General features: G+C 32.0%; 4 protein-coding genes and 6 non-coding genes across 10 annotated transcripts; 9 read left to right on the forward strand and 1 right to left on the reverse strand.

The window, feature by feature from the left end:
• Nucleotides 1-427: 427 nt before the first annotated feature.
• Nucleotides 428-5,751, forward strand: LOC119600489 (ubiquitin conjugation factor E4 B). The gene is made up of 11 exons (XM_037950743.1): nucleotides 428-725; nucleotides 788-888; nucleotides 954-1,047; nucleotides 1,113-2,003; nucleotides 2,068-2,774; nucleotides 2,875-3,843; nucleotides 3,916-4,028; nucleotides 4,155-4,332; nucleotides 4,402-4,548; nucleotides 4,619-4,961; nucleotides 5,026-5,751. The coding sequence occupies exons 2-11, from the start codon at nucleotides 835-837 to the stop codon at nucleotides 5,322-5,324; spliced, it is 3,795 nt and encodes a 1,264-aa protein (XP_037806671.1). The 5' UTR covers nucleotides 428-725; nucleotides 788-834; the 3' UTR covers nucleotides 5,325-5,751.
• A 570-nt stretch (nucleotides 5,752-6,321) lies between these two features.
• Nucleotides 6,322-9,076, forward strand: LOC119600492 (N-alpha-acetyltransferase 35, NatC auxiliary subunit homolog). Its single transcript, XM_037950747.1, has 5 exons — nucleotides 6,322-6,457; nucleotides 6,517-7,499; nucleotides 7,556-7,737; nucleotides 7,799-8,818; nucleotides 8,874-9,076. The coding sequence occupies exons 1-5, from the start codon at nucleotides 6,447-6,449 to the stop codon at nucleotides 9,012-9,014; spliced, it is 2,337 nt and encodes a 778-aa protein (XP_037806675.1). The 5' UTR covers nucleotides 6,322-6,446; the 3' UTR covers nucleotides 9,015-9,076.
• LOC119600493 (programmed cell death protein 2) lies at nucleotides 9,016-10,556 on the reverse strand. The gene is made up of 3 exons (XM_037950748.1): nucleotides 10,010-10,556; nucleotides 9,867-9,951; nucleotides 9,016-9,812 (listed from the first exon to the last, which is right to left on the reverse strand). The coding sequence occupies exons 1-3, from the start codon at nucleotides 10,276-10,278 to the stop codon at nucleotides 9,087-9,089; spliced, it is 1,080 nt and encodes a 359-aa protein (XP_037806676.1). The 5' UTR covers nucleotides 10,279-10,556; the 3' UTR covers nucleotides 9,016-9,086.
• A 200-nt stretch (nucleotides 10,557-10,756) lies between these two features.
• LOC119600490 (protein tamozhennic) lies at nucleotides 10,757-19,120 on the forward strand. Its single transcript, XM_037950744.1, has 5 exons — nucleotides 10,757-11,549; nucleotides 13,216-13,378; nucleotides 13,447-13,646; nucleotides 13,712-13,979; nucleotides 14,047-19,120. The coding sequence occupies exons 2-5, from the start codon at nucleotides 13,255-13,257 to the stop codon at nucleotides 16,323-16,325; spliced, it is 2,871 nt and encodes a 956-aa protein (XP_037806672.1). The 5' UTR covers nucleotides 10,757-11,549; nucleotides 13,216-13,254; the 3' UTR covers nucleotides 16,326-19,120.
• A 2,425-nt stretch (nucleotides 19,121-21,545) lies between these two features.
• On the forward strand, nucleotides 21,546-21,617 carry Trnat-ugu. The gene has a single exon. It is a non-coding gene; the product is annotated as a tRNA-Thr (tRNA).
• A 185-nt stretch (nucleotides 21,618-21,802) lies between these two features.
• Trnat-ugu lies at nucleotides 21,803-21,874 on the forward strand. Its single transcript has one exon. It is a non-coding gene; the product is annotated as a tRNA-Thr (tRNA).
• Nucleotides 21,875-22,094: 220 nt separating this feature from the next.
• Trnat-ugu lies at nucleotides 22,095-22,166 on the forward strand. The gene has a single exon. It is a non-coding gene; the product is annotated as a tRNA-Thr (tRNA).
• Nucleotides 22,167-22,474: 308 nt separating this feature from the next.
• On the forward strand, nucleotides 22,475-22,546 carry Trnat-ugu. The gene has a single exon. It is a non-coding gene; the product is annotated as a tRNA-Thr (tRNA).
• Nucleotides 22,547-22,944: 398 nt separating this feature from the next.
• Nucleotides 22,945-23,016, forward strand: Trnat-ugu. Its single transcript has one exon. It is a non-coding gene; the product is annotated as a tRNA-Thr (tRNA).
• Nucleotides 23,017-23,723: 707 nt separating this feature from the next.
• Trnat-ugu lies at nucleotides 23,724-23,795 on the forward strand. Its single transcript has one exon. It is a non-coding gene; the product is annotated as a tRNA-Thr (tRNA).
• Nucleotides 23,796-24,127: the final 332 nt, after the last annotated feature.

Genomic DNA, 24,127 nt, shown 5'->3' on the forward strand with positions numbered 1-24,127 from the left:
TAAGACTTATCCGGTGGCACTTTGTCAAATAGAGCAAGGTTATTGTTCATTTGCATATCAGCAGGCGATGCTTCACCTGGATCAGGCAAACGTCCCTCAGGATCACAGATCATCAGAATATCTCAAATTAAAAAAAAAGCATGATGTATTCCCACATACATGTGTAGATTATTAAAAATGTAGTTGATGTAGTTTATCAACCGACTCTCAACAGTCATTTAAAATTTAATTCATGGTAGTATGTAGCAGAAATCCGCACAAAATTTTCGAAATTAAATTCAAAAAGATCAAATTTAAATTGACGCTCCATAAAATATGAACTTCACTTCTCAAGCCTTGCCAGATCATCCCTCCTTTTGTTTACTTTTTTGCTCCGTTCGTTCTATAATCTGGCAACTTCTCAATGAAAAATTGTTTGTCATTGTGTATTTTCTTTTGTTTTACTGGGTCTGCGGAAGAAAAGAAATCGTTTTGCCAAACAGCATAAAAATATAAATTTTATACAATAAAAAAATTAAAGTAATTGCGCATAGTACAAGAAAATAGTTATTGCCGTGTTATAAAGTAAATTATTTTATGAAATATAGTGCAAAAACCTAATCGCAAAATTTGCAAATTGTTTCCAAAATTTTGATTTTTACCAACAAACAAAACTTCCAATAAGAAGCAGGGTTTAGAAATCAGCTGGCGAAAAGAAAATCAAAAATAATAGAAAAAGGAAGACGGTAATACGTCAAACAAAAAGAAAAAAACCGTATAATATAACAAAGAAAAGAAAATTTTGTAGTTGCTGGTTGGTGGGGACGACATACATAAAAATATACAAGAAGCAAAATGTCGGAACAGGAACAAAATGTTGCTAAAATGAGTGAACTAACGGCAGAAGAGGTAAAAGACCCTAGAATTTTATTATTGTTATAGTGACAAAATAAATATTTTTTTTTTATATAAAGATACGAGCCAGGAGATTACGCACTTTAGCCAAATCATCATCTAACACTACTGCCAATGAGAGTGCAGCATCCTCAAACACACAAAATGTTGAAGGTATGTTGTATAGGTATTGGAAAAAATAAAAAATGAACAATTTGTTCTAAATAAAATTGGTTTAGGTCCACGTACAGCTACCAATGTTTCGAATTCTTCCCGTTTGGTCAAAGCAATTCCTCCAACGCACAGCTCCAGTTCGTCATCGTTAGGCGGCGACATTGGTGCTCAAGAAACTTCCTCCATTTCAACAGAATGTCAGGAATTGATATTGCCAGTTGGAGAACAACAAAAAATGGATGTTGATGTTGAAATGAAATCAGTTTCCACAACACCCATTAAAAGCCAAACATTAACACTACCAACAGCACCGTCAGCTCCCATAAATATTATGCAAACTGATGTCTGTATTGAAGATGAAATTTCGTCATCGTCCTCGTCTTCAAATAACAATAAAAATAACAAAAAATCGCCAACAAATTTAGATGTTGGCATTGAAAATATGGAAACATCGGAACAACCATCACCGGCCGAAGCTAACACTACACAAAAGCAGACATCCCTAGAACTTGTGACAGCAAAACCACAAAAATCCTGCAATGAACGTATAGAATCAATGCTTTCCAAAGTTCTTAATGCAACATGGAATGAATATTGTACCGGTTCAATGATATGTCCACAAACTGCCAGTTTTATAGAACAGCATCCAGACAAACGATTTGATTTTGAATCGTTGATAACAAATGTGCTCACGGAATGTGTTTTGCGTCTTTACAACGATGAAGAAACAGGAGAAGGAGCAGTTGCCGGTACTGTTGACAATAATGATGCCGATATGAAGTCAGAAGGTGCGACTGGTGCTGCAACAACAGACGAAGCAAAGGGAGTCAATAAAAGTTTAAAAGTAGCTGCACATTCAACACCGAAAAAAATCAAAAGCGATGATACTGAAGTTCAAGAAATTATGGCAAATGTCATTGATGATCAACCCTCAACATCTCGAGGTTTACAAAGTGGTAAGTAAATTACTGTTATTTTCCCAATACAAAATTATTTTAAACTCACCTACTGCTTCAATAGGTATTGCCAGCTCAGAATTCATTGGAACTTGCCCAACACCATCTTCAAATATTTTCACACCGATGGCCTTGGCCAAACACAATGTTATTTTACACCTAATTAAATGTTTTAAAAATCATCATCAATTCAGTGATAAATTCAACACAAACGTATCGCAAGAGAAACCAGAGGATGCGGAAAAGATTCAAGAAATACTCAAAATGACAATAGATCAGATATTCCAAACCACTACATTGGTTCTGACTGATCGAATATATGAGAATCTCAATATTGCACTGGATCAGTCTGCCCTGTTGGAGTTGTATTATCAGGAACGTGTGCCCGATGATTTTCTATTTGAATATATTGCCAAGAGTTACGAAAAGACGCAAGACTTTGAATTTATATTCTCCCAAATGTTGAGGGGTCTCTTTATGGGAATGCAGCGTAACCTATGTTCACCCACAATCATAACACATCACATGGAGTTGTTATCCAAATTGATGGCTGTTAAGGTGGGTACAGCTAGACCTCTGTGTGATCTTTTAGCCAAGCAGATGAACTTTTTACCACCACTATGTACACAAATACCCGGAAGAGAGATTGTCAAGTGCAGCTACTTGGGTCCGTTCTTGTCAGTGTCATTTTTTGCCGAAGAAAATGTTCGTTTTGCCGAGGCTCATGGTAAATGTGATGCATTGGCTGCCAATTCAGAGAAATTTAGATGGGTGAGTGACCACAAATTGCATAGACATATGCGTCTTTGTTTTCCATTTGTATAATAAACATATAAATATATTTTTGTACCTCCTCCATTTTTAAAAACAGCAACTGTTTACTATGCGTGGGCTAATGCATTCGGTTTTCTTATCTTTGCTTGTTAATGTCAATACACGTCCCAAGACTCTTGAATATATATCGCAAATATTACGCTACAATGAACGACGTGTGCAATTTGCCAGTGATGAAAAACTCTTGGCTCGCGATGGTTTTGCTATCAATCTGATGTGTGTCTTGCAGCAATTGTCAGTCAAAATAAAATTGGATCGTATCGATCTTTATTATCCCTTTTATAAGAACTCATTGATTTTCATAGAGCAAGATACAAAGCTGCGTTTTACTGACGAGGAGTATAGGAAATTCTTAGAAAAGGATTACGCCAACACCGAATCAAATGCCAATTTCCAAACACAATGCTGGTTTCTCACACTGCAGGCCCACCATTTGGGCTTCATGCCAGCCATACAAAGATACAGACAAAAATCACGAGCCATCAAAGAATTGCAAAAACTGATCGATGAAATCGATCGCACCAAATCGCACTGGGAAAATACACCGTATGCCTCGCGCAACAAACAATTTAGAGATCGTTGGTTGAAGCAATTCAAAAAGTTGACAAGATCTAAACTATGCAGTGAAGTTTGTCTGCTTGATCCCAAACTTTTGAATGCATGTCTCTTCTTTTACTCTTCGGTGTGCGAATATTTACTCTATCAAATGGAGGGGCGAGCAATTGAAGGTCGTTTCATGGCCAAAATGTCACCACAGCAACTACAACCGACCGATGCATTTTCTGCACTGCCCGAGTGGTACATCGACGATATTGCCGAGTTTATTTTGTTCGCTATGCAACATGCTCAAAATGATATACGTCATGCCATCGATCTTTCAATAATAACATGGTTGTTGACATGTGTTTGTGCACCACATATGATTAAGAATCCATACGTCACTGCCAAACTGGTCGAAGTATTATTTGTTTTCTCCCTTGGTCCAGCCAATGTTCTTAACGTTGCGGTGAGTATAACTTTTCAACTCATCGGTTGTTTTATATGAGATGGCTAATTTCTCTTTTTATATTCTTATTAGATATGGAACCATGAATTGGCTCAAACTGTATTGTGTAGTTCATTAATGAAATTCTATGTGGATATAGAAACAACTGGACAAAGTACCGAATTTTATGATAAATTTACTATAAGGTAAGTAACAAATTTAGGTTTCAAGTATGAGTGATATTTAAAGGCATTGTGTGTTATTTATTACTCACTTGTTTTCATGCTTAATTTTCTATCGTATTAAAACATGTCTATACAAATTTCTTCTAGATACCACATCAGTCATTTGTTCAAGTCAATGTGGGAGAGTCCAGTACATCGTCAAGTCATGATAAATGAATCAAATAATGGTAAACAATTTGTAAAATTCATAAATATGCTTATGAACGACACAACATTCCTCTTGGATGAATGTTTGGAAAATCTTAAGCGTATACATCAAACACAGGTTTGTTCATTTCCATTATATTCTCAGGATTAATAAAAACGTTTAAATTTCTAAAATTACACAATAAAGATTCTAATGATGAGTGAACCGGCTTGGTCCAATTTGGGCTCTGAACAGCAGCAGAGTCGTTTATCACAATTGGCCACAGATGAGCGACAATGTCGTTCATATTTGACATTGGCTAGAGAAACTGTTGAAATGTTTCATTATTTGACTGTAAGAGAAGAGTTGCTTATTTTAAATGGCTGACAATTGAAATAAATATAATATATTCTTTTCGATATAGGATGACATTAAGGAACCGTTTATGCGTGACGAGTTGGTTGATCGCTTAAGTTCAATGTTGAATTTTAATTTGCATCAATTGTGCGGACCCAAATGCAATGATTTAAAAGTGCGCAATCCAGCGAAATATGGCTGGGAACCCAGACGTTTGTTGGGACAAATATTCGATATATATTTACATCTAGACTGTGATAGATTTGCCCAAGCCTTGGCTGCTGACGAACGATCCTTCCAAAAACATTTATTTGATGATGCTGCCAATCGTATTGAACGTTTAAGTATACGTTCAGCAATAGAAGTAGAAAAATTCAGATCTTTAATAACAAAAGCTCATGATATTTATGGTAATTATTGCTTTTTCATTGATTCATTTAACCTGTAAAACCATTTTTAATCATTTCTTTATAGTTGCCAATCAACAGTCTGAAGACGAGTGTGCGGATGCACCTGATGAATTTAAGGATCCCTTAATGGATACTTTAATGTCAGATCCAGTGGTTTTACCATCGGGCACTATCATGGATCGTGCCATTATAACACGTCATTTATTGAATAGCAACACAGATCCGTTTAATCGCCAACATTTGACTGAGGACATGCTGGTGCCAAACATTGAACTCAAAGAACGCATCGATGCCTGGCGTAAAGAGCAACGTTACAAAAGGCAACAACAAGGAAATTTAGATTTAAATGATAAGACCTCTTAAAAAAATACTAGTAATGATAATAATTCTTAAAGGGAATCACACAATATCAATTGTTTTTTTTTTTTTTTTGTAGAAATTAAAAAATAAACATGTAAAATGAAAAATGATTTTTTACATACAACATACAATTTTAGCTTATAATTCTTATAGTTGTACAACACTCCTTACATCAATCTGATGAACATCCCAACATACACATTTAACAATTGTAATATTTCAATCGTATGATTTATTTTTAGTTTATTCTCCTCCTTTCCCCCTCTTAAATTAATATGATGTAATTTATGTGGTCTTAAGAATTGTTATAATTTTTATATAACACTTTTATAAAAACGTTTATTTTTTTAAATTTATTTACCCGTCGAATGTTAAATGCAAGGAAGATATTCTAACGACTTTCAACGAATATTTTAATTGAAAAGTAAAACTTGTTTTCTTTTTTTCTATGCATTAATTAAAAATATATTTAAATAATTGTTTATTAACAAACATGCAAAATAAAATATACATATATATACGAATCAAGCCCAATTTATCCAATAGTAATAATACGAATAAAATCAATGGTACATAAATTACATCTATGCTATATACATAAATATAAATATTCAAATCAATATTAATTCAAATTTTAATTAAATAAAAAAGTATTGAACAATAATTATTTTAAAAATGTTGTATAAATTCTATTTCAGGGGTGTCAGTGTAAAGCTTATATTAATATTTTGGTAAGACGAAAATTGGCCAATATTCGGCATTTCGTGTGTATTCAAATACTAAAATTTTTTATTACACATTACAAATTTATTTTGGATTTTGATGATTTGAATCTTTGGACTACTTATATCACAGTGTGCAGAACGAAAATATATATACATTTTACTTAATGTACATTCGACACTGAGTAAAACTATACATATTTTACATTAAGTAAACGGTTCTACTACGATTTTATACAACTCTGCAAAAAATAAGCAAAACAGATGACTGTCAAAAAACTGTCAAACACAAGGGGTATCTATCCCCTGACAAATTTCTTCGTTGGATTTTTACTTTTTTTGGATAAATTTGGGTTTTTACAAATATTTACAATAAATTAAAGTTGGGTATGCTAAATAAGTTATGCATCCAATGTAAGTAATTGTGAGTTAAATAAAGATTCCATAAAATAATTACATTAATTTCTAAACAGTGTAAATGAACCTGGGTTTCAGGCTGCAACAGCTGCTACTGCCGCTGCTGCTGCTTCCACCGGTAATGTGCAACTGGCCTCCATTATGGATTCAATAGATTCGGAAACATCCGAAGCTGGTCAGTATCCAATGGAGGATTGTGGTGGCTTTATGGATCCAGAAGTTCAACGCATGATGCGTACGAATAATGAGGACGCCAGTGAATATCCCAAGTATGGTTGGGTCGATATAACGCAAAGTTTTAAGTCAGCCTGCGGTGAATTGAATTTAGGTGAATTAGCTCAAGATATGCTATTTGGTTTGTTTGAAGCCATGTCTGCCATTGAAATGATGGATCCAAAGATGGATGTGGGCATGGGCTACAATAAAAATGACGCCACTCCTCATACATTTGAGTCGGCGGTAGAGGCGGGAGTTTTGAAGCTGAATAATTTAACAAATGAAGAGCTTATTGGCATCTTTGATGCTTTATTCACCTGTATAGTGTCCTGGCTGGAGGGAAATTCAATGGATCAGGTCTTATTTACCTGTTTCTATTTGCATGCTCCTGCCAAAATAGAGGATAAGTCACTGAAGGCATTCTGCCATGCTGTTCGACATTTAATTATCCACATTAAGAACATTATTATATCAAGCAATGTCAATGAAGAAGAAGATTTTCAACTTTATGGCAATTCTTCGCTTTTGGCGCCGGAGGACTCGTTTCAAGCCTCGTTAATTCATTCAATGCTTAAGGAGGCTGAAGATGATTTAGTTAGACAGAGCAAGATGGCTCCTCAGCCTGAAGATATCATGGCGGTAGTTCATCGTTTGCGTTTTATGCGTCATTTTTATCAAGCCATTTATAGTTTGGACTGTGCCATGGTTAATAGCATCGATGAAGCGGTTATAAATGAGATTTATAAACATTTGAATACTTCTTTGGAATTGACGCCGCAGATAAAGAAAACCATTGACAAAGGCACCCAGCCCAAAGAAGGATGTAAGTAATAACAGTTGTTAACAATAGTTGATAATCAATTTTTCTGCTTTTTTTAGCTGACTCTCCCAATCCTATTGGATTTTCACCCCGTATTCACGATCGCAGTCAACCACCTACATTTCCGCGTAGCGTTAAAATGCGTGATAGACCTTCTAGTTTAATGTTTCTAGAAGAATTGGTGCAACGTCTTAAATATGCCTGCAAAGTTATACGTATGCGAGACTACTATTCAGCTCTGGTAGGTTAAAATAACAGTTATACGTTAAAATTTCTCCACTTTTAATAATTTTGCGTTGTAGAACTTTTTTATAGAATTTAGTCGTAAATCAGGACAATGCATACTTTCGCGCAGTGTACTTCAAGGTCTTTTCATATCAAGTCGTCGCTTGATTTTTGGCACAATTCCTGTTAAAGATTTCCTATGGGACTCTGTGCGAGTGTTTAATTCACCACCGATTTTGAATCCCAAAAATCCTCTGGCTATGGAACGTGATATTCAGTTGAATTTGGACTCATTCTTTCGCTACTGCATCAGCACATTTACACAATTTTTGCGTATTTGTGGCTTTAATCGTGCTCGTCAACGTGACAAGTTGGGTAGATTTATTGAAAGCTTCGACAGCATACAAGTCGAAGCAGCACGTCTGGACTCACATCTCAGCATGTTGGCCAATGAGAAAGCTGTTGAGGGAAATGAACCTGCTGCTACAGCCCTAAAGTTTAGTACCCAGTTTGCAACATGGGTTCTATATAATTGCTTCAGAGCTATGATGCTGTATTTAATGTCGGGCTTTGAACTGGAGTTGTATTCAGTACATGAATTTCTGTACATTTACTGGTATCCCTATGAACTGCTCATAGGCTTTATCGTATCGGCTCTGACACGAACTGAGAAAAATCTATTGGCCCAAGAGGAATACGAAAAGGAACAACTGAGCAAATTGCAAGCCAAAAATCGCAATAAGCCCAAGCCTAAAAAGAACAAAAAACAACAACAGAAATCATATCGTCAGGAAATTTTCTATTATCACGCACTAATGAATATGTGTGGTGGCTTTTATAAGGCCATGTGTGCCTTAACTAAAGACGGTCGAATACGTCAACCCATGCCCAAGTTTGATAATGAAGAAATTCGTTTTAATCGCCGTTTTGCGCCATTTGCTAATTTGACTTCACCACCACCAGTATCGTATGAAGAGTTCAAGAGTATACGGGAACATATGATGAGTCCGCCATCATCAGATATTTATGATTTGGCGGCCAAGCATTTTGATCAAGCACGAAATGCTTTGGAATCGATACAAAATCCTGAACAAGAGGTATAAGCTACAATCAATTGTTTATAATATATTACTCTATTGCTGCTTTTTTCAGATTCTGGACATGCTCCAGGTGGCTAAAACCAATTATATTGTAATGAATGTTTTGGCGAAAGGACATCAGAAGGATACAAAACGTCAACCTGAATTTGATTTCTCCAAACATCGTCATTTTCCTATTATAAAATTAACCTAAAGCAAAACAAATTTGTATTATAAACATTTTTATTGATTTATAATAAAAACACATTTAAGGGAAACAATATCGTCATTGGCTATTTACTATATCCTGTTTAAGACAAAATTCCTCTACATATCCTTTGTCTTTTGGTAAGGGACAACTTTTAGGACAGGTATAGACAGCTATAACACCCCAGTCAACATTGGAATCTTTTAAATAATTCAACATTTGTGGCATAATTTGAAATTCAAATACCCGTTCAGCACCACATAAACCACACTTGGGAATATTGTACAATTGTTCTTTTATAGTAGTTTCTGTGTCCGCTATCCATAATACTTGACCGTTGCGCTTGTAACGTATAATTTGCATAGGGTCTTTATCGCATTCCTTGCGAAATTTTCGAAAATATTTGTCATCTATTTCCTCACTGCCTTTTGTGTATTTTTCCAACTCCGATTCGGGTAAATTTTGGAACTCTCCTGCTTTACCTGAAGCTGTTAATTGCTCCAACTTTTTCAGTTCCTGTTCTTCGTCTATATCTGATTTTAAATCTTTTGTTGTGTCATTGTTGACATCTTCATCAGTATTTATATCAATTTCCCATTCTGGAAACAAAATTTCTGGAATAGGCTGGTGTTGAGCTTTAGCTGAAACAGAGTCTTCGGTTGTACATGTCAATTTGTGAATTTTCCAGTGTAATCTTTGATGTGGGGCTCCACAATAGTTGGCTTTTTTACAACGACCGCATTTTAAGGGACCCACACAGCCACATGCCAAACACAGCTTCGTATTGGGGGGAAGAACTTCAGGCTAAAAAAAAAAACATGTTATACTGTTTAAAACAAATAAATGAAGTAAACTTACCGCAGCCTCGCCTTCCTCCGGAGGTGGTACATCGGGGTAAAACTCATTGCGCAAAGGCAACTGACTCCGTAAAACTGTAATATTGCTATTGAAAAATAACTTTCCATTAAACTGACCATTGTTCTCAACATAATAGCGCTCACCTATTATCATTGGCAGTAAAACAAGATTCTGTCCGACAGACGAAAACATACACCATACGATGGAAATTGTAATCATCATCGAAGGGAGCATAAATCTGACACAAGAAGCTCTTTTGATTGTTGCACTTACTGCATTTTAAAGCTTCTGTTGATGGTAAATCTCCCAAATGAAGCCATGCCGGCTTACCTCCCAGTTTACTTGGAAAGTGAGCATTGGTCAACCATTCACTTTCACATTCTTCGGCGAATCCTAGATCAATTTCCTGCATTCTTATATTCTTTCTGCTTGCAAATCCTCCCACCTTCTGAATTCACGTGTAAAAACAAAATAACTTGTGGGTTGCCAGCATGTTTGTTTGTTTTACTACATCTATCTCTCGATTTACACAATTTTGATTTTAATTTTTAAGCGCATGTATTTTTGATTTCAATGTCAATGTTATGAGAAATGAGAATTTTGTTTTATTTTTCGAAAATATTGAAGCATATTAGTGTCGAAAATTCAAATTTAATAAAATGCAAAAAGTTGACATTGTTCGAAAAATCGAATATTAAATACCAGTAAACTCATTGGAAACACCTTGAATTGTTTTACACAAAACGAACTGATTTCAGGCGAGCAACAGTTATTAAAAATTTTTATATAGTTTATTTAATAATTAGCAAACAGCTAAAATCTTAGCCGGCTTACAGACGATTTTAAGCCATCGTCAAAATTTTTAGTGTCAGTCATCGCCGCCGTTTATATTCATCGGCACAGGTCTTTGCCACAGATTATACGCAAATAAAAATAAAACGTAAAATTGTTAAATTTTTAATATAAAAGATCTAACACAACCAACACAGTTAATAATAAACACAAACGAAAAAGAAATTAAATATTAAATTAAACGAGAAAAAGTATAAGTTATTTTAAAAGAAAACAACGAAATTCCTTTGCAAATATTTGTTGTATATGATAAGAAAAACTACAAGAAAAAAGAAAAAAAACGGAAGTGAGAAAAAAATTGTGAAAAGAGACAAAGAAGGAATTTATGCAATATTTATTTTTTACATATACAATGTACAAGTGAATATTTTTAAACATATAGAACGAAAAGTTATTTTAAGACAAATAAGAAAACTATAAGATTTATAGTTTTACCAATAAAAGAAAAGAAGAGCTTAACAAAAATCCTAAAATAGAGATTGTTTTAAACGAAATTCCTACGGTCACAACCACCACCCAATAAAAACATACAATACAACCACTTCAACCCAGCCAGCCAGCAGCAGCAGCACCTACCCCACCATCATCAGCACAACCTTTTACCTTCAAAATACCTTTTATGGAAGATATACCCGGTCGTATAATTATTACTCATCATACACTTGTGTTTATTGTGTTTTTTATAAACAAAAGAAATAAGAATAACAACAATTGAATATAAAATATTAATAATATGCAGATGAAGAATTTTCGCTAAAAATAACAATAATTATTGTTAAAAAATATACCTACTGTGCATAAACTGTTTTACAAATAATTTTTGTTTTAAAGGTACATATTAATTTCGTTTACAAATATTATAAAAAATCTTTAGTATTTTAGAATTATGTTGCAGTCTTAAGGTTTCTCTATAGATACAATATTTTTATAAAAATAACATATAGAACAACCTGCATTTTCCTATCATCAATACATTTCATCCATCGTTCAGTCAGTCATTCATTCATACTTTCATGCCCAATACTTTTTCTTAGAGGTGATGCCACATTTAATTATAGTTTGTTAAGAATCCTTTCAAGTAAGTTTTACAAATCGATTGCATTGTTTTCCGGAAAAATTTAATTTTGGGATGAATGGAATTGAAGAATACAGTATGAGTGTTCATATCAATGAATTTTCATCGATCGTCAGCATATAATTCGAGATATACATATGTATGTAGGTATCCAAAGTTATGGGATTTTCAAATTCGTGTACCGATTTTGCTGGTTTCAAATAGTAATATCAATATAGAAACGCATTTGTTTCTTCGTTGAGGAACTGAAATATTTTATAAAATATACATTCATAGCATAATAAAATTAATTGTTTTATTTATGAAAATTCCAAACTTGTTATTTTTTAGTATTGTTTATTTAAAAATTCCAAGTGTCATATTAACTCTATATTAACTGGCATTGCATATTTTTTGTCTATTTCAGGTGACACATTACATTTTATATATTTTTTTTATATTTTTCTAGTACATAGTTTGTTGCTTCTGTCATAATGTTGGTATTTCTATTATGGTTTGTTTTCTATTAAAAAGGCCCTAGTTTTCTCCAATTGAATGTTTGCCAATTTCTTGCTTTGATGACGTTACAACAACGCATTATCCTCTATGGTGTGCTCTGCTCAATTTTATATATAGATCATCATATTATATAGTAGACTTTGTTTTTTATTATGAATTATGCACAAACTGACAAACGTACAATATTAATTTGAATAAAATACACATTTTCATTTTTATTGCTCACATTTTCTCTTTCATTTGCCAAATCTTTAGAATTTTTATTGTGTTGTACAATGTACATACATGTATTGATATGTATAAAAGTAGCAATTTAGTATAAATGCCGGCTGTCCTATTTATTAAATATAAACTATTATTTGGTGCATTAATACAATAGTAGATTGTACTGATCAGGGCAGAGATTTTGTATGAAATTGCATGTTTGCTGTTAATTAGTTGAAATTAGTATTGATTAAAAACTATTTCGATTTAAATCATTTCTAAATGCAATATCTATTTGCTTTAAAATGGAAAAAAATGGAGTAAAATAGAATTGGTGTAAAAACGTTTAAAAGCTTTTTAAAAATCAGCAGCCAAATCGGTCTACAAAAGTAAAAACGACTCTAAATCAGACTTGCAACATTAGTTTGTATATTAACTTTAAAAACTTAACTTTAAATCAGTTCATTTTTAAAATTAAAAACTGAAAAATTAGAAATTCTTTAAAAATCTACATGTTTTTATCGCTACTATGTCATGTCCAGCTGTTGGCAAATAAATACCCATAACAACAGTATATAGTAATACGGTGATTTCCCCTTTTTTAAACAAAGAACATACAATGAAAAGCAAATTATACCAACAAACATCAACTTAGTTTTGCTGATACTGCTAAACAATTTAATTTATACATCTAAAAAAACACTTTACTTTTAATTGCAGTTGAATCAAGAAGAACAGCAAGAAATTTACGAATAAAAAATGTCGGACTTTGTGACACAAGATATGTTACCCGAACTATGGAATGAAATTGTAAAAAGGCATTGGGCTTATTTTGATACCGAAGAAAGTATAGTAAAGTTAGAGAAACGCAAACAATTAGAAGGTAAATTTAATACTTTAACTTTTGAAATATATTTGAAAAGTTAAATTGTTATTTTTTTATCATTACAGATTGCTTAAAGGAATTTTTATGCATAGTACAACATGATCGTAAATTCTTTTTACCCGAAACAGCAAAAGTATTAAAGAATTCCATAAGGGATTTAGAGGATTTCAGTGCCCAAAAAGCCATAACTGCTTTCGAGTCGATTAGTCAATATGCTAATAATTTATTTACAAAACCATGGCGCAAAGAGTTTCGTATTTTAAAGGTAAACTATTGCAATTATTAAATTAAAAAAAAAAAAACTTTTAAATGAATATTATTTTCCTTTAGATGTATTCGGGTTTCTATCAACATGAAATTAAATCGAATTTATTAGATGCTGAAAAATTATTTGAAGCCATGGGCTATCGCCGTTTATCGGATGACACCTTAATCTTGGATGGACCCATTTGTCCGGATCAAGTTACAAATGTTTCTCGTGACGCTATGACGGCTTATGTTGAGTTGCAAATAATTAAACACATTTATACAGGTTTAGATACTATAGGAATTAATTGTTCCTGGATGGACATTTTTCGGTATCGTGAAAAATATACAGGTAAGCAGGAGCAAAGAAAAATATTGATTTATTTTGACTAAAAATTTTACATTTCTTCACTTCACAGGTGGAACTTCACAGGCTGTAAAAGCTCTAGCTTATTCAGTTGAAGAAAAACGTTTTCGTTCTAGACAGAAGGCTTTGGCCGGTGATAATTATGGTTATATCGATGTACAACCATCATCCAATTATTTCGCCTCCACAAACACCCAATTTTGTCCAGCTCAATGCCAGTGCAATCTTTATCAACCAGTCTCCAGACATCGACCAATGGCTCAGTCAAATGGCATGTGCTGTGTACCTGAGCATCATCAACAGCAACAACAATCTTCAAGAACTGCATCAAATTTAGTTTACAGCAACATGGCCTATCCTGCTCAGCATCACTACCAACACAATCATCATCATGGAGGTATTTTAAACGACAGTGGAGGTGTACCAATGTCACAGATGTCTCACTCAAGAAGTTTAGAACATTACACTGAACCAGCCAATCATCATCATAGCATTTTGCCACATCGACATTCATTCGATCATCAACAACAAGGCTGCACAGGACAACATCACCAGCAGCAGCCACACCAACCACAGCATTACTATCAACATCTTAATCAGCAGCAACAAAATTTATATGAATCACCCTACGATTGTATTGATGGCAATTCAATGGGTGGTGGTAGTAGCACTATTTCCTATGCTGCTGTTGCCGCTAACGCTGTAGCTGGAACAGCTGCATCGGGTGTTGGAGGGGGTGGTGGCATTAGTTGCAATCTTAACTCTAACTCAACGTATTCTCATCCTTATAATGTTTCCGGTAATCGTTTTCCCTTGCCACTAAATATTTCTAATCAATTATCTGCTTATGATAATATTCAATCCTCCAATTACGTGGTTCCTCAAGAACCTACATATGCCCATATTGCAGATCAACACATGTATTCCTCAGTCTCGAAATTACCCCAGAATTGTATGTTAAATTCAGCCAGTTACAATCAAACGAACCATATTCATGGCGTGCAAAATCCATCCTTAGCCAAAGATTCCCTTCAGAGACAACGTTCTTATCAGCAGGAACAACTAATTAATTTCGAAGATCCTTCAATAATGCCACCTACCACACCACAACAATTTGATCCGCTCAATCAATATCGCCATGGTTATGAACCATCGAATCATCTAATGGATAAACGTTACAATATGGGCAATATTATGGAGAGTCCCCTTGCTCCGCCTCCCGCTTCGTCTTGCCAGCAGCAACAGCATTATGTTACCGGCAAACCTACCGCTATAAATGACGATATGTATGTGTATGCTAAACCAACGCCGAGGGAAAATCGCAAACCTCTACAGAATGCAATAAATGTACGAAAATCTTCATACAACTCCGCAGATCGGGGCGATACAACAGATATAAGTTATGAATCAGCTAACGATGATTTCATCAACTTGCCGCCACAAGAGAACGAACGCAATCACTTGCGTTCTCCTACACAGTTTACAAAGAATCAAGAGGGTGTAGGTTCGTTTGAATCATGGAATTATGTTTTTCAAAATTTAGAAAGATCAGGCTACTCAAAAGATCTGGGTGAACGGGAAGACTTTTTAGTTAAATCTTTAGATTTGGACTCGCTTAATATTAATAACGATACCTCGCCCAGTCAGAGCAGTTCGGCTGAGAAGAGAAGATCTAATTATGCAGGAAATGATAATAAAACTACAATACAACAGCAGCACCAACAGCAACAGCCGCAATTGGAACCTAAACAAAAAAGCAGAACTTTTGAGAATTCGAAATATTCATCGAAAAATAATACGAAAATGGAAATCACAGCTTCTGCTTCCTCCTCAATAAACGGTGGTCAAAAGCAGAAAATTTCAATGGACAATAATACAAAGAAAATAAAATCGGCCCTTAAACAAACCAATGAAACCTCAAAATCCAATACCAACAACATTAATCCAAATCATCATCCCAATAAAACACAACCAAAAATTAATGACAATAAAACACCACCCAAGACAATGAACAATAACAATAATGACTCTCTAACAAATACGGCAAATGGCAGTACACAGCGCAAAAAATCCTCAACGTCAACGACAACAAGGAAAACATCAGCATCTGTTGGTTCAACAAGCGCACCTCCTAATGCAACCCAAATTATTGTTACTAGTCCCTCCGAATGGAGTTGTAGTTTTTGTACCTTCCTTAATCCCAATACAAAGCGTATTTGCGAAATGTGCTGTCGCTCTAAAGACTTTAATTTGGATTCATCCACAACTTCCACTGCTGCAGGAGGAGGAGGAGGCACTAGCGTGGCTCACAATACCACAACATGTGCTTAAAATTGCATGAACTAAAGAAAACCTAAAGAAATATTTCATAAAAACGTACCTGCATTGGATGATTTCTCTTATTTAAGTTTGTTCTGTGGAAAACAAAATATTAAGGTTTCCTTTTATTCACTCTCTTTCACTTCTCATCATTATATAATAATCAATCTACTTACTACCTATATTTTTAATAATTTTTATTTTATTAACTACAAAAGATCTAAAAGATCCCAGACTTAGCTATTATATCCTAATATAAACAAAATAAAACAAGAAAAATTCAACAATATGAAAACAAAAATGGACTGAAGAATTTAAAACATGTTAGTTGTACGTGTATGTTAGTCAAATTGTAAACATTTATTTGTGGCAATCGTCTTTCTAATAATACAACCTAAATAATACATAAAATTTGATAATTAATTATAAAATGCAATATACTATATAATCTTACTTGCATACTTGCAATTATGTATGTAATACATAATAGGCTTTATAATTATAAAAAAGAAAAGAAAAAGAATACTTAAAATGAAATAAAAAACAATATTTAATCACAACTTATTTTTATGATTCATTTGTTTAATATGTTACTTGTTAAGGATTTTTCATATAAATATTGGGCAAGTTTTGTTTTTAAATTTGAATTCTCAGTTGAATATGGTCGAAAAGAGCAAGATTAGCTCAGCGTTGTGATTTCAAAAACTTTTTTCGAATCATTATATGGTATTAGCGGCCATATTCTCTCCCCATTTTGATTTGTTTTATATATTTTATTTTTATTAAAAATTGCATTTTTATTTCGAATTTATTTTTTCACATAATAAATATATGACATTAATATAATAATCTTAAATCCTTGAACTTTAGAAATAAGCAAAAACGAGTATAAATTTAATAACTACACATAAGTTTCCAAAATGTGCCTCCCCCTTAAAAAATAACAACATTTGAGTTTTATAATTTATGAAAGAAAATACATATTTATTGCCATTCACATTAAAGTTAAACAAAAAAAAACTTTGGAAATATTCCCTTGAAGATCTTCAGGTTAGGTTTAATAGTTCATCATAAGGGACGAAATTGTACTTTCCTGAATTGTTAAGGCAAGATTTCATTTATTTGTCTCAAAACTTAAATACCTTTTCGTCCTTTAGGATCTACTGTCAAATCCACCCTTAAATGAGTTTTTATACTTTAATTTCACAAAAAAAAAATAGTTCAAACTAAAAACTGTATAAACTTTTCCATTCGGATTTTTTTGTTAAGTTTCAACATTAAAAAAAAAAAATAATTCGAAATTCAGTTCTAAATGTAAAATTCTGCATTTCAAAACGATTCGCAAAGTATTTTCTATTTACGTAAATCCTTTTAAAATGAAATGTATTTATTATTATTAATTTTATTTAGAAAATATTACAAGACCTTGTAAAAAAGCAAAGGGGAATAGGACTGCTTCAAAAATTTCAAATAACCATGACGCATGGGACCTTAATTTTGAATATTTATTATTTCAGATTTTGTAACAATTTCTTATTAAATTTTTGTTATACCCTACATCACTATAGCGGGAAGAGTATCATCCGTTAGTGCTGATGTTTGTAACACCAAAATTAGGTGTATCAATCGGCTCAGAATTACATTCTGATACGATTAAACTATACCGGTCCGTCTGTGTGCCAAACGAAATTTTCAATATAATTCGATGAAATTTGTCCTTGGCCTAAGCACGAAGCAAATGTTTAAAATCGGTCCATTATTTCACTGCTGCAATATTACTGCAGACTTTCGTAATGATCGGACCTCTTTTGACTTTGTTCCCATACAAAGTTCTCTTCAAAGAATTACTTGTAGGTCAATAATTCACTTATAAACACTAGTATCACGATAAAATTCTACATAAATAACTTAAAACTCTGTACCAACATTTATAGGGATAGACCCACAGTAATGCCAGTATAAACATTATTTTAGAAAATCACAACAAATTGTCGGAATTAAGACAAAAAACAACATAAATACGTTATTATTAAAAATAATCAACATTTATAACATACTACTCACTGATGTAGGGTACCATATGTTCGACCATGTCCGACTATACATTCTTACTTGTTTTTTGAATCAGATCAATAGCTAATTCCTTCGTCAATCTCTAAATTATCTAAGAAATGATAAATGATCCTTAGCACTTATATTCTCAGAGTCAAAGTTCCTATCAATTCGAAGAACATTTTAATTTCGAAGTTACTTTAATAATGGCACAAACCGCACTATGAACAATATTTCTCCTTTTACATGCTTTATGTATAGTAGAGGGAACAAACTCCAAGGGAGTCTATTATTCAGAATAGGCCTGTATGTATGTAGATTTTTGATGATTGACTTGATTAAATGAAGAAAATTTGCACTCCACTACATTGCACGTCGGAATAAGAGGTAGCAAAAGTTTGAAGCAGTCCAATACCGATATTTTATAAATGTACAACTATAGAGGTTTACAGATAGAATATCTGAGATGTCAAACAAGGTCTTAAAACGTTTTTTAATGTCTTTTCTTTAAAATATTATGATTATCTTTTCTAACAAATCTATCACTATCCTAAATGAACATTTATACAAAACTCTACAAGAATCCTATAGAAAAATAATGAAACTTGTCGTAATGCAACAAATATATTAAAATTATATATTTATCTTAAAAATATATACTATAAATTAACTGAAAAAATAAACATAATTAATGTTAAACACAAAGAAACAAAACTTAAAGTTATTAAACTAAACTATGAGCTCCCAGAAGAAATATAAAATGTATGGTTTAAATTTTAATAAAAAGTAAATGAAAATAAAACTAAAAAAAACTTTTTCTAATAAAAATAAAAAAAATCTTTAAAATTTTACCTACAAGTATATTCATTTTTAGAAAATATAACTTATATTTAATAATAAATATTAAATAACAATAAAAAAACGTTTAAATACTACTTACCTAAAATTTAAATATTTATTTACAACCACATAAATACATGTATGATGTGTGTATGATTTTAATGCGTTCAGTTTTTATTTTCCAAAAACATAAGGTTGTTAAATGCCTGAAACAAAATAATTAAAACGAAAAAAAGTATTAATAAAAAGAGAGAAAGAAATGCATAAATATTAATTAATAAAATTTAAAGAAAGTGAATGTGTTAAAGAATATTGTAGTTGCGAATGTACGTATGTAATGAGATTGAAAGAGTTTTGCAATGAAATTGTAAAATGATAAGTCTGTATTACGTTGGATTAAATAAACAATAAAAACAACTATTAAATTTAAACAATAATTATGAAAAAAAATGATTTTCAATGCTTCAAAGTATTTTTTTAATTAGTTTTTTTATTAAGTATTTATAACCAAAGTAAAATGAAATTTCAAGAATAAAACAATAAATTACATTTAAACCACTTTTACCAAAATGAAAATGTTTGTTAAAAAGAATTTACTGTTAAACCAAATTCAGACAACTATTATGTGAGTTTGGAACATACAATGTATCTCTTCCCACTTTGTATTCTTCTGCTGCATAAATTAAAATTTTTCGAGTAATAGAATAAAATTTTAAATTTTCTAAATTTGGTGAAAATTTGTCTATGTTTAAATACTTTTGAAGTCCTGATAATAATGTTATATGTAGCTGTTTGTTGTGTAGAAATTGTGACTCCATTCGGAATGATTTCAGTATAGTTTTTGCTATCTACATGTCTATCTATCTATCTATCTATCTATCTATCTATCTATCTATCTATCTATCTATCTATCTATCTATCTATCTATCTATCTATCTATCTATCTATCTATCTATCTATCTATCTATCTATCTACCTATCTATCTATCTATCTATCTATCTATCTATCTATCTATCTATCTATCTATCTATCTATCTATCTATCTATCTATCTATCTATCTATCTATCTATCTATCTATCTATCTATCTATCTATCTATCTATCTATCTATCTATCTATCTATCTATCTATCTATCTATCTATCTATCTATCTATCTATCTATCTATCTATCTATCTATCTATCTATCTATCTATCTATCTATCTATCTATCTATCTATCTATCTATCTATCTATCTATCTATCTATCTATCTATATATCTATCTTATTCACCCAAAAGGTAAGTATGTACTCCCACTTTGCTCCAGTAACACAGTGAGACAAAATAAACGAAATTTGAAATACCTGGGAAATGACACTACTGCGAACCCTCCTTCAGCGAATGACTTTACTTCCATAATTCTCTTAAGTATATTACTATCACGAGGAAATTCACCATAAATATCTTTTATATAAAACGAAATGCTTTCACTAAATTTTATAAGCATCGGTCCATATTTAACCCCATCTTCAAGCATCTTTCAGGAAATCAGTTTTTGAACAATTTTGTATTAAGAAAAAGATCAATAACGTCGTCATAAGTAAACATAGATTTCTAATCAATTAATAAATAGTACGGTTCCTATATAAAATACTTTCAAAAAAACTTGAAAAACGGTGCAAAACTATAAATCAAAAACATGTTTGCCGATGAAATGCACACATATGTATTTCTCCAGGCTTCTTTATATCGGTTGAGATTCAACTAAGTTATTGACTTATAAGTGCTTAAAGATACGAAAAACCGGGTTTTTAGCCGTATCTCAAGATTATGGAGGTGTTTGGCAAATATCAAAAACAGATTCTTGTTCTATTCGGATCCATATTTCAGAATAGTGCATACTTACCGGGTAAGTAAAGTTTTTACTCGACGATTAATTTTCTGAAAAAAATTATTAAATATATCTATTAGATTAGTCCAAGAATTGGATCTTTAGGACTTTATATTAATAATTTAAATAATATTTCAAAGTGTTTACGGCATAAGATGACGAGGTAGAAGCGGTGATTTTTGTACAGGAAATATGCGGGGCTACAGAAGCAAACGGGTTAATGTGGGGTAAAATCCCATCTAAACGAATAAAAAAACATATACTGAATAAGGAATAACTTACATACATATATACTTTTTTAATGCATCTCATTACTTCTCTACTTCTATGTAACGAAAATCGCATGAAATATTCATTGGAAAGTTGGTATGAATAAGAATCATATTAATTTGGACTTAAGGTAATGGTAGTTATTTCAGTATTACTTCTTTAAATAAAAATTTTAGCAAAATATTGGCGAAAACGCTAGCCTCTTTAGCTCAGTGGCAGAGCACTGGTCTTGTAAACCAGGGGTCGTGAGTTCAATCCTCACAGGAGGCAAAAAGTTCAAATATTTTATAGTTATGTACCTCATCATGTAATTAATAAAAGAAAACATTTTTCTTGTGTTAAAAAAAATAAAAAAAAAATAAAAATATATTGCTGTAAAGTAATGGGTTGGGTAAGCTTATTCTGGTTAAACTGTGTTTAGTTTCATATGTTATTAAAACTCGTCGAATTTGTGAGCCTCTTTAGCTCAGTGGCAGAGCACTGGTCTTGTAAACCAGGGGTCGTGAGTTCAATCCTCACAGGAGGCAAAACAAAATTTCAAATATTTTAATTTAAAGATTAGAAATGAAATCGAAGTAATTAAGTATTTGTTAACTTTTGCAATAATTACCTCAAAATTACATACTACAAAAGTAATTTTTTGAAGCCAAACTTTAAAAATTTAAGTTGTTATTTAAAGTAGGGGGTCGAGTAAGCGTTTGAAGAGTACATGTAAATACATATTAATAAAATTCGCCGAGATTAAAAGCCTCTTTAGCTCAGTGGCAGAGCATTGGTCTTGTAAACCAGGGGTCGTGAGTTCAATCCTCACAGGAGGCAAAACATTTTTATATCAGACAGATGATACCAGATCTTAAAATAGAATACAAATCGTTCTATTATTAAAGGCATTACTTGGTAACACATAATCATTACCAGGTCATTACTTAAAATCTAACATGTGTAATGCTGGTTTAAGTAAATCCCCCCATATTCATTTTGTAAGCTTTGGTTATATTTTCAACTCAATTTTATAAAAAATGCTGCTTTTTTAACAAGAAATTATGTAAATATTACTCTAAAGTAATGGGTTGAGTAAGCGTTTACTAGGTAATGTAAAATTATAATAAAACTCGTCGAATTTACAAGCCTCTTTAGCTCAGTGGCAGAGCACTGGTCTTGTAAACCAGGGGTCGTGAGTTCAATCCTCACAGGAGGCAAATCATTCAAACAAATTTTTTGTTATTAATTTTTAAAATTTTTCTATTTGTTCCTCTGATTCATTTTAAAACTTTAACAAATCTAACGGTATCAATAGATATGTTTAAGTTTATGTTTTGTACTTACCTATTTGTAAGTACATATTTATAAGTCTGGAGTCTATTATTAGGAAAAACTTGTTAAACAGTACTTCGATATTAATTACGTCATTTCAATACGAGATAGTACTGATATCGTTTATCATTATTATCAGTTTCTCTTGTTTGAAGATGTCAGATTGTGACTAACATTATGTTAAATAATTACCGAGTAACTAGTATAGAATTTCCTATAAGTTCTATAATATTTTTAAAATTTCATTCGATTGAAGTAGTATTTAAACTCGTCGAAACCACAGGCCTCTTTAGCTCAGTGGCAGAGCACTGGTCTTGTAAACCAGGGGTCGTGAGTTCAATCCTCACAGGAGGCAAGCCTTCATATACCAAAAGTATAATTTTTATAAAAATAGCTTTTGGCAATTAGTTAGTACATGTTTAGTAGTTAATGTTTTGAAATGATTCCGAGCTCTACATAGTATAATGGACCAACGACGTTCTTTAAAAGAAAGTTTTTCGAAGATAAAACCTGCTATAGAATGAAAAACAGTGAAGTTTTTTTCAAGGGTTGATAAGAATATTAAATTAGTAATTTCCCTCTTCACGATTTTTCATTAACATGTTGCTAAACATGAGTATAAACATATTGCCTCATTATACATATGTATTTTAATGTTGTCACAAATTTTTGTTTATAAACATTTTGCTGTACCTCTTTACATAAACATACTCAGCAACATTTTGTTTAATATGATCAAAAATAAGGAATTACATTTCTAAAAATATATATATATTTATTTTTTTAATAAACTATTTTATAATTCTCAAACTCTTTTAAAAAAAAAAAACTATTTTTTATAACATTTGTGTTCTTTTTTTATAAACCATTTTGTTTGCATTCTAACACAAAAACAATACATAAGGAAACAGTGGGTAAATAAATAAACAAAGAAAAACAATTAGTCATATTAAATTCAAAATAATGTGATGAAAGTTTAAATGCCGAGAATTGAGTCACACTCAGTGGAGAGAGTAGAAGAGAAATTAAAAAACCCGTTATAAAGACGAGCGAAAAATGTAAGCCTCTTTAGCTCAGTGGCAGAGCACTGGTCTTGTAAACCAGGGGTCGTGAGTTCAATCCTCACAGGAGGCAACTCGTACAAATTTTTTGTTTATTTTTTTATATTAAAGAATTTTTTCAATTAAATACAAAAAAGTAAATAAAACATTTTGGACTTTTACTATAACATTAAGATACGTACTACTGTTATTACAACAATATCTATGGAATGAAACTTAATTTTCTAAGACGAGGAAAAATTAAACATTTTTGAAGACTAGAACTGTAGCTGCTCAGAAATATTTATAAAATGTTTACGACATCTTTTATATATCAAATATATAATCAAATTTGTAAACAAATTTTAGAGGTTTTTTGATCTGCATCTTCTGGCATCCCCTTCTATATACATACATCAATATCAA

Source organism: Lucilia sericata, unplaced genomic scaffold, assembly GCF_015586225.1.
Source record: "Lucilia sericata isolate MDLA Ls3-8-SP2 unplaced genomic scaffold, ASM1558622v1 Contig000115F_arrow, whole genome shotgun sequence".
Taxonomy (NCBI): domain Eukaryota; kingdom Metazoa; phylum Arthropoda; class Insecta; order Diptera; family Calliphoridae; genus Lucilia; species Lucilia sericata.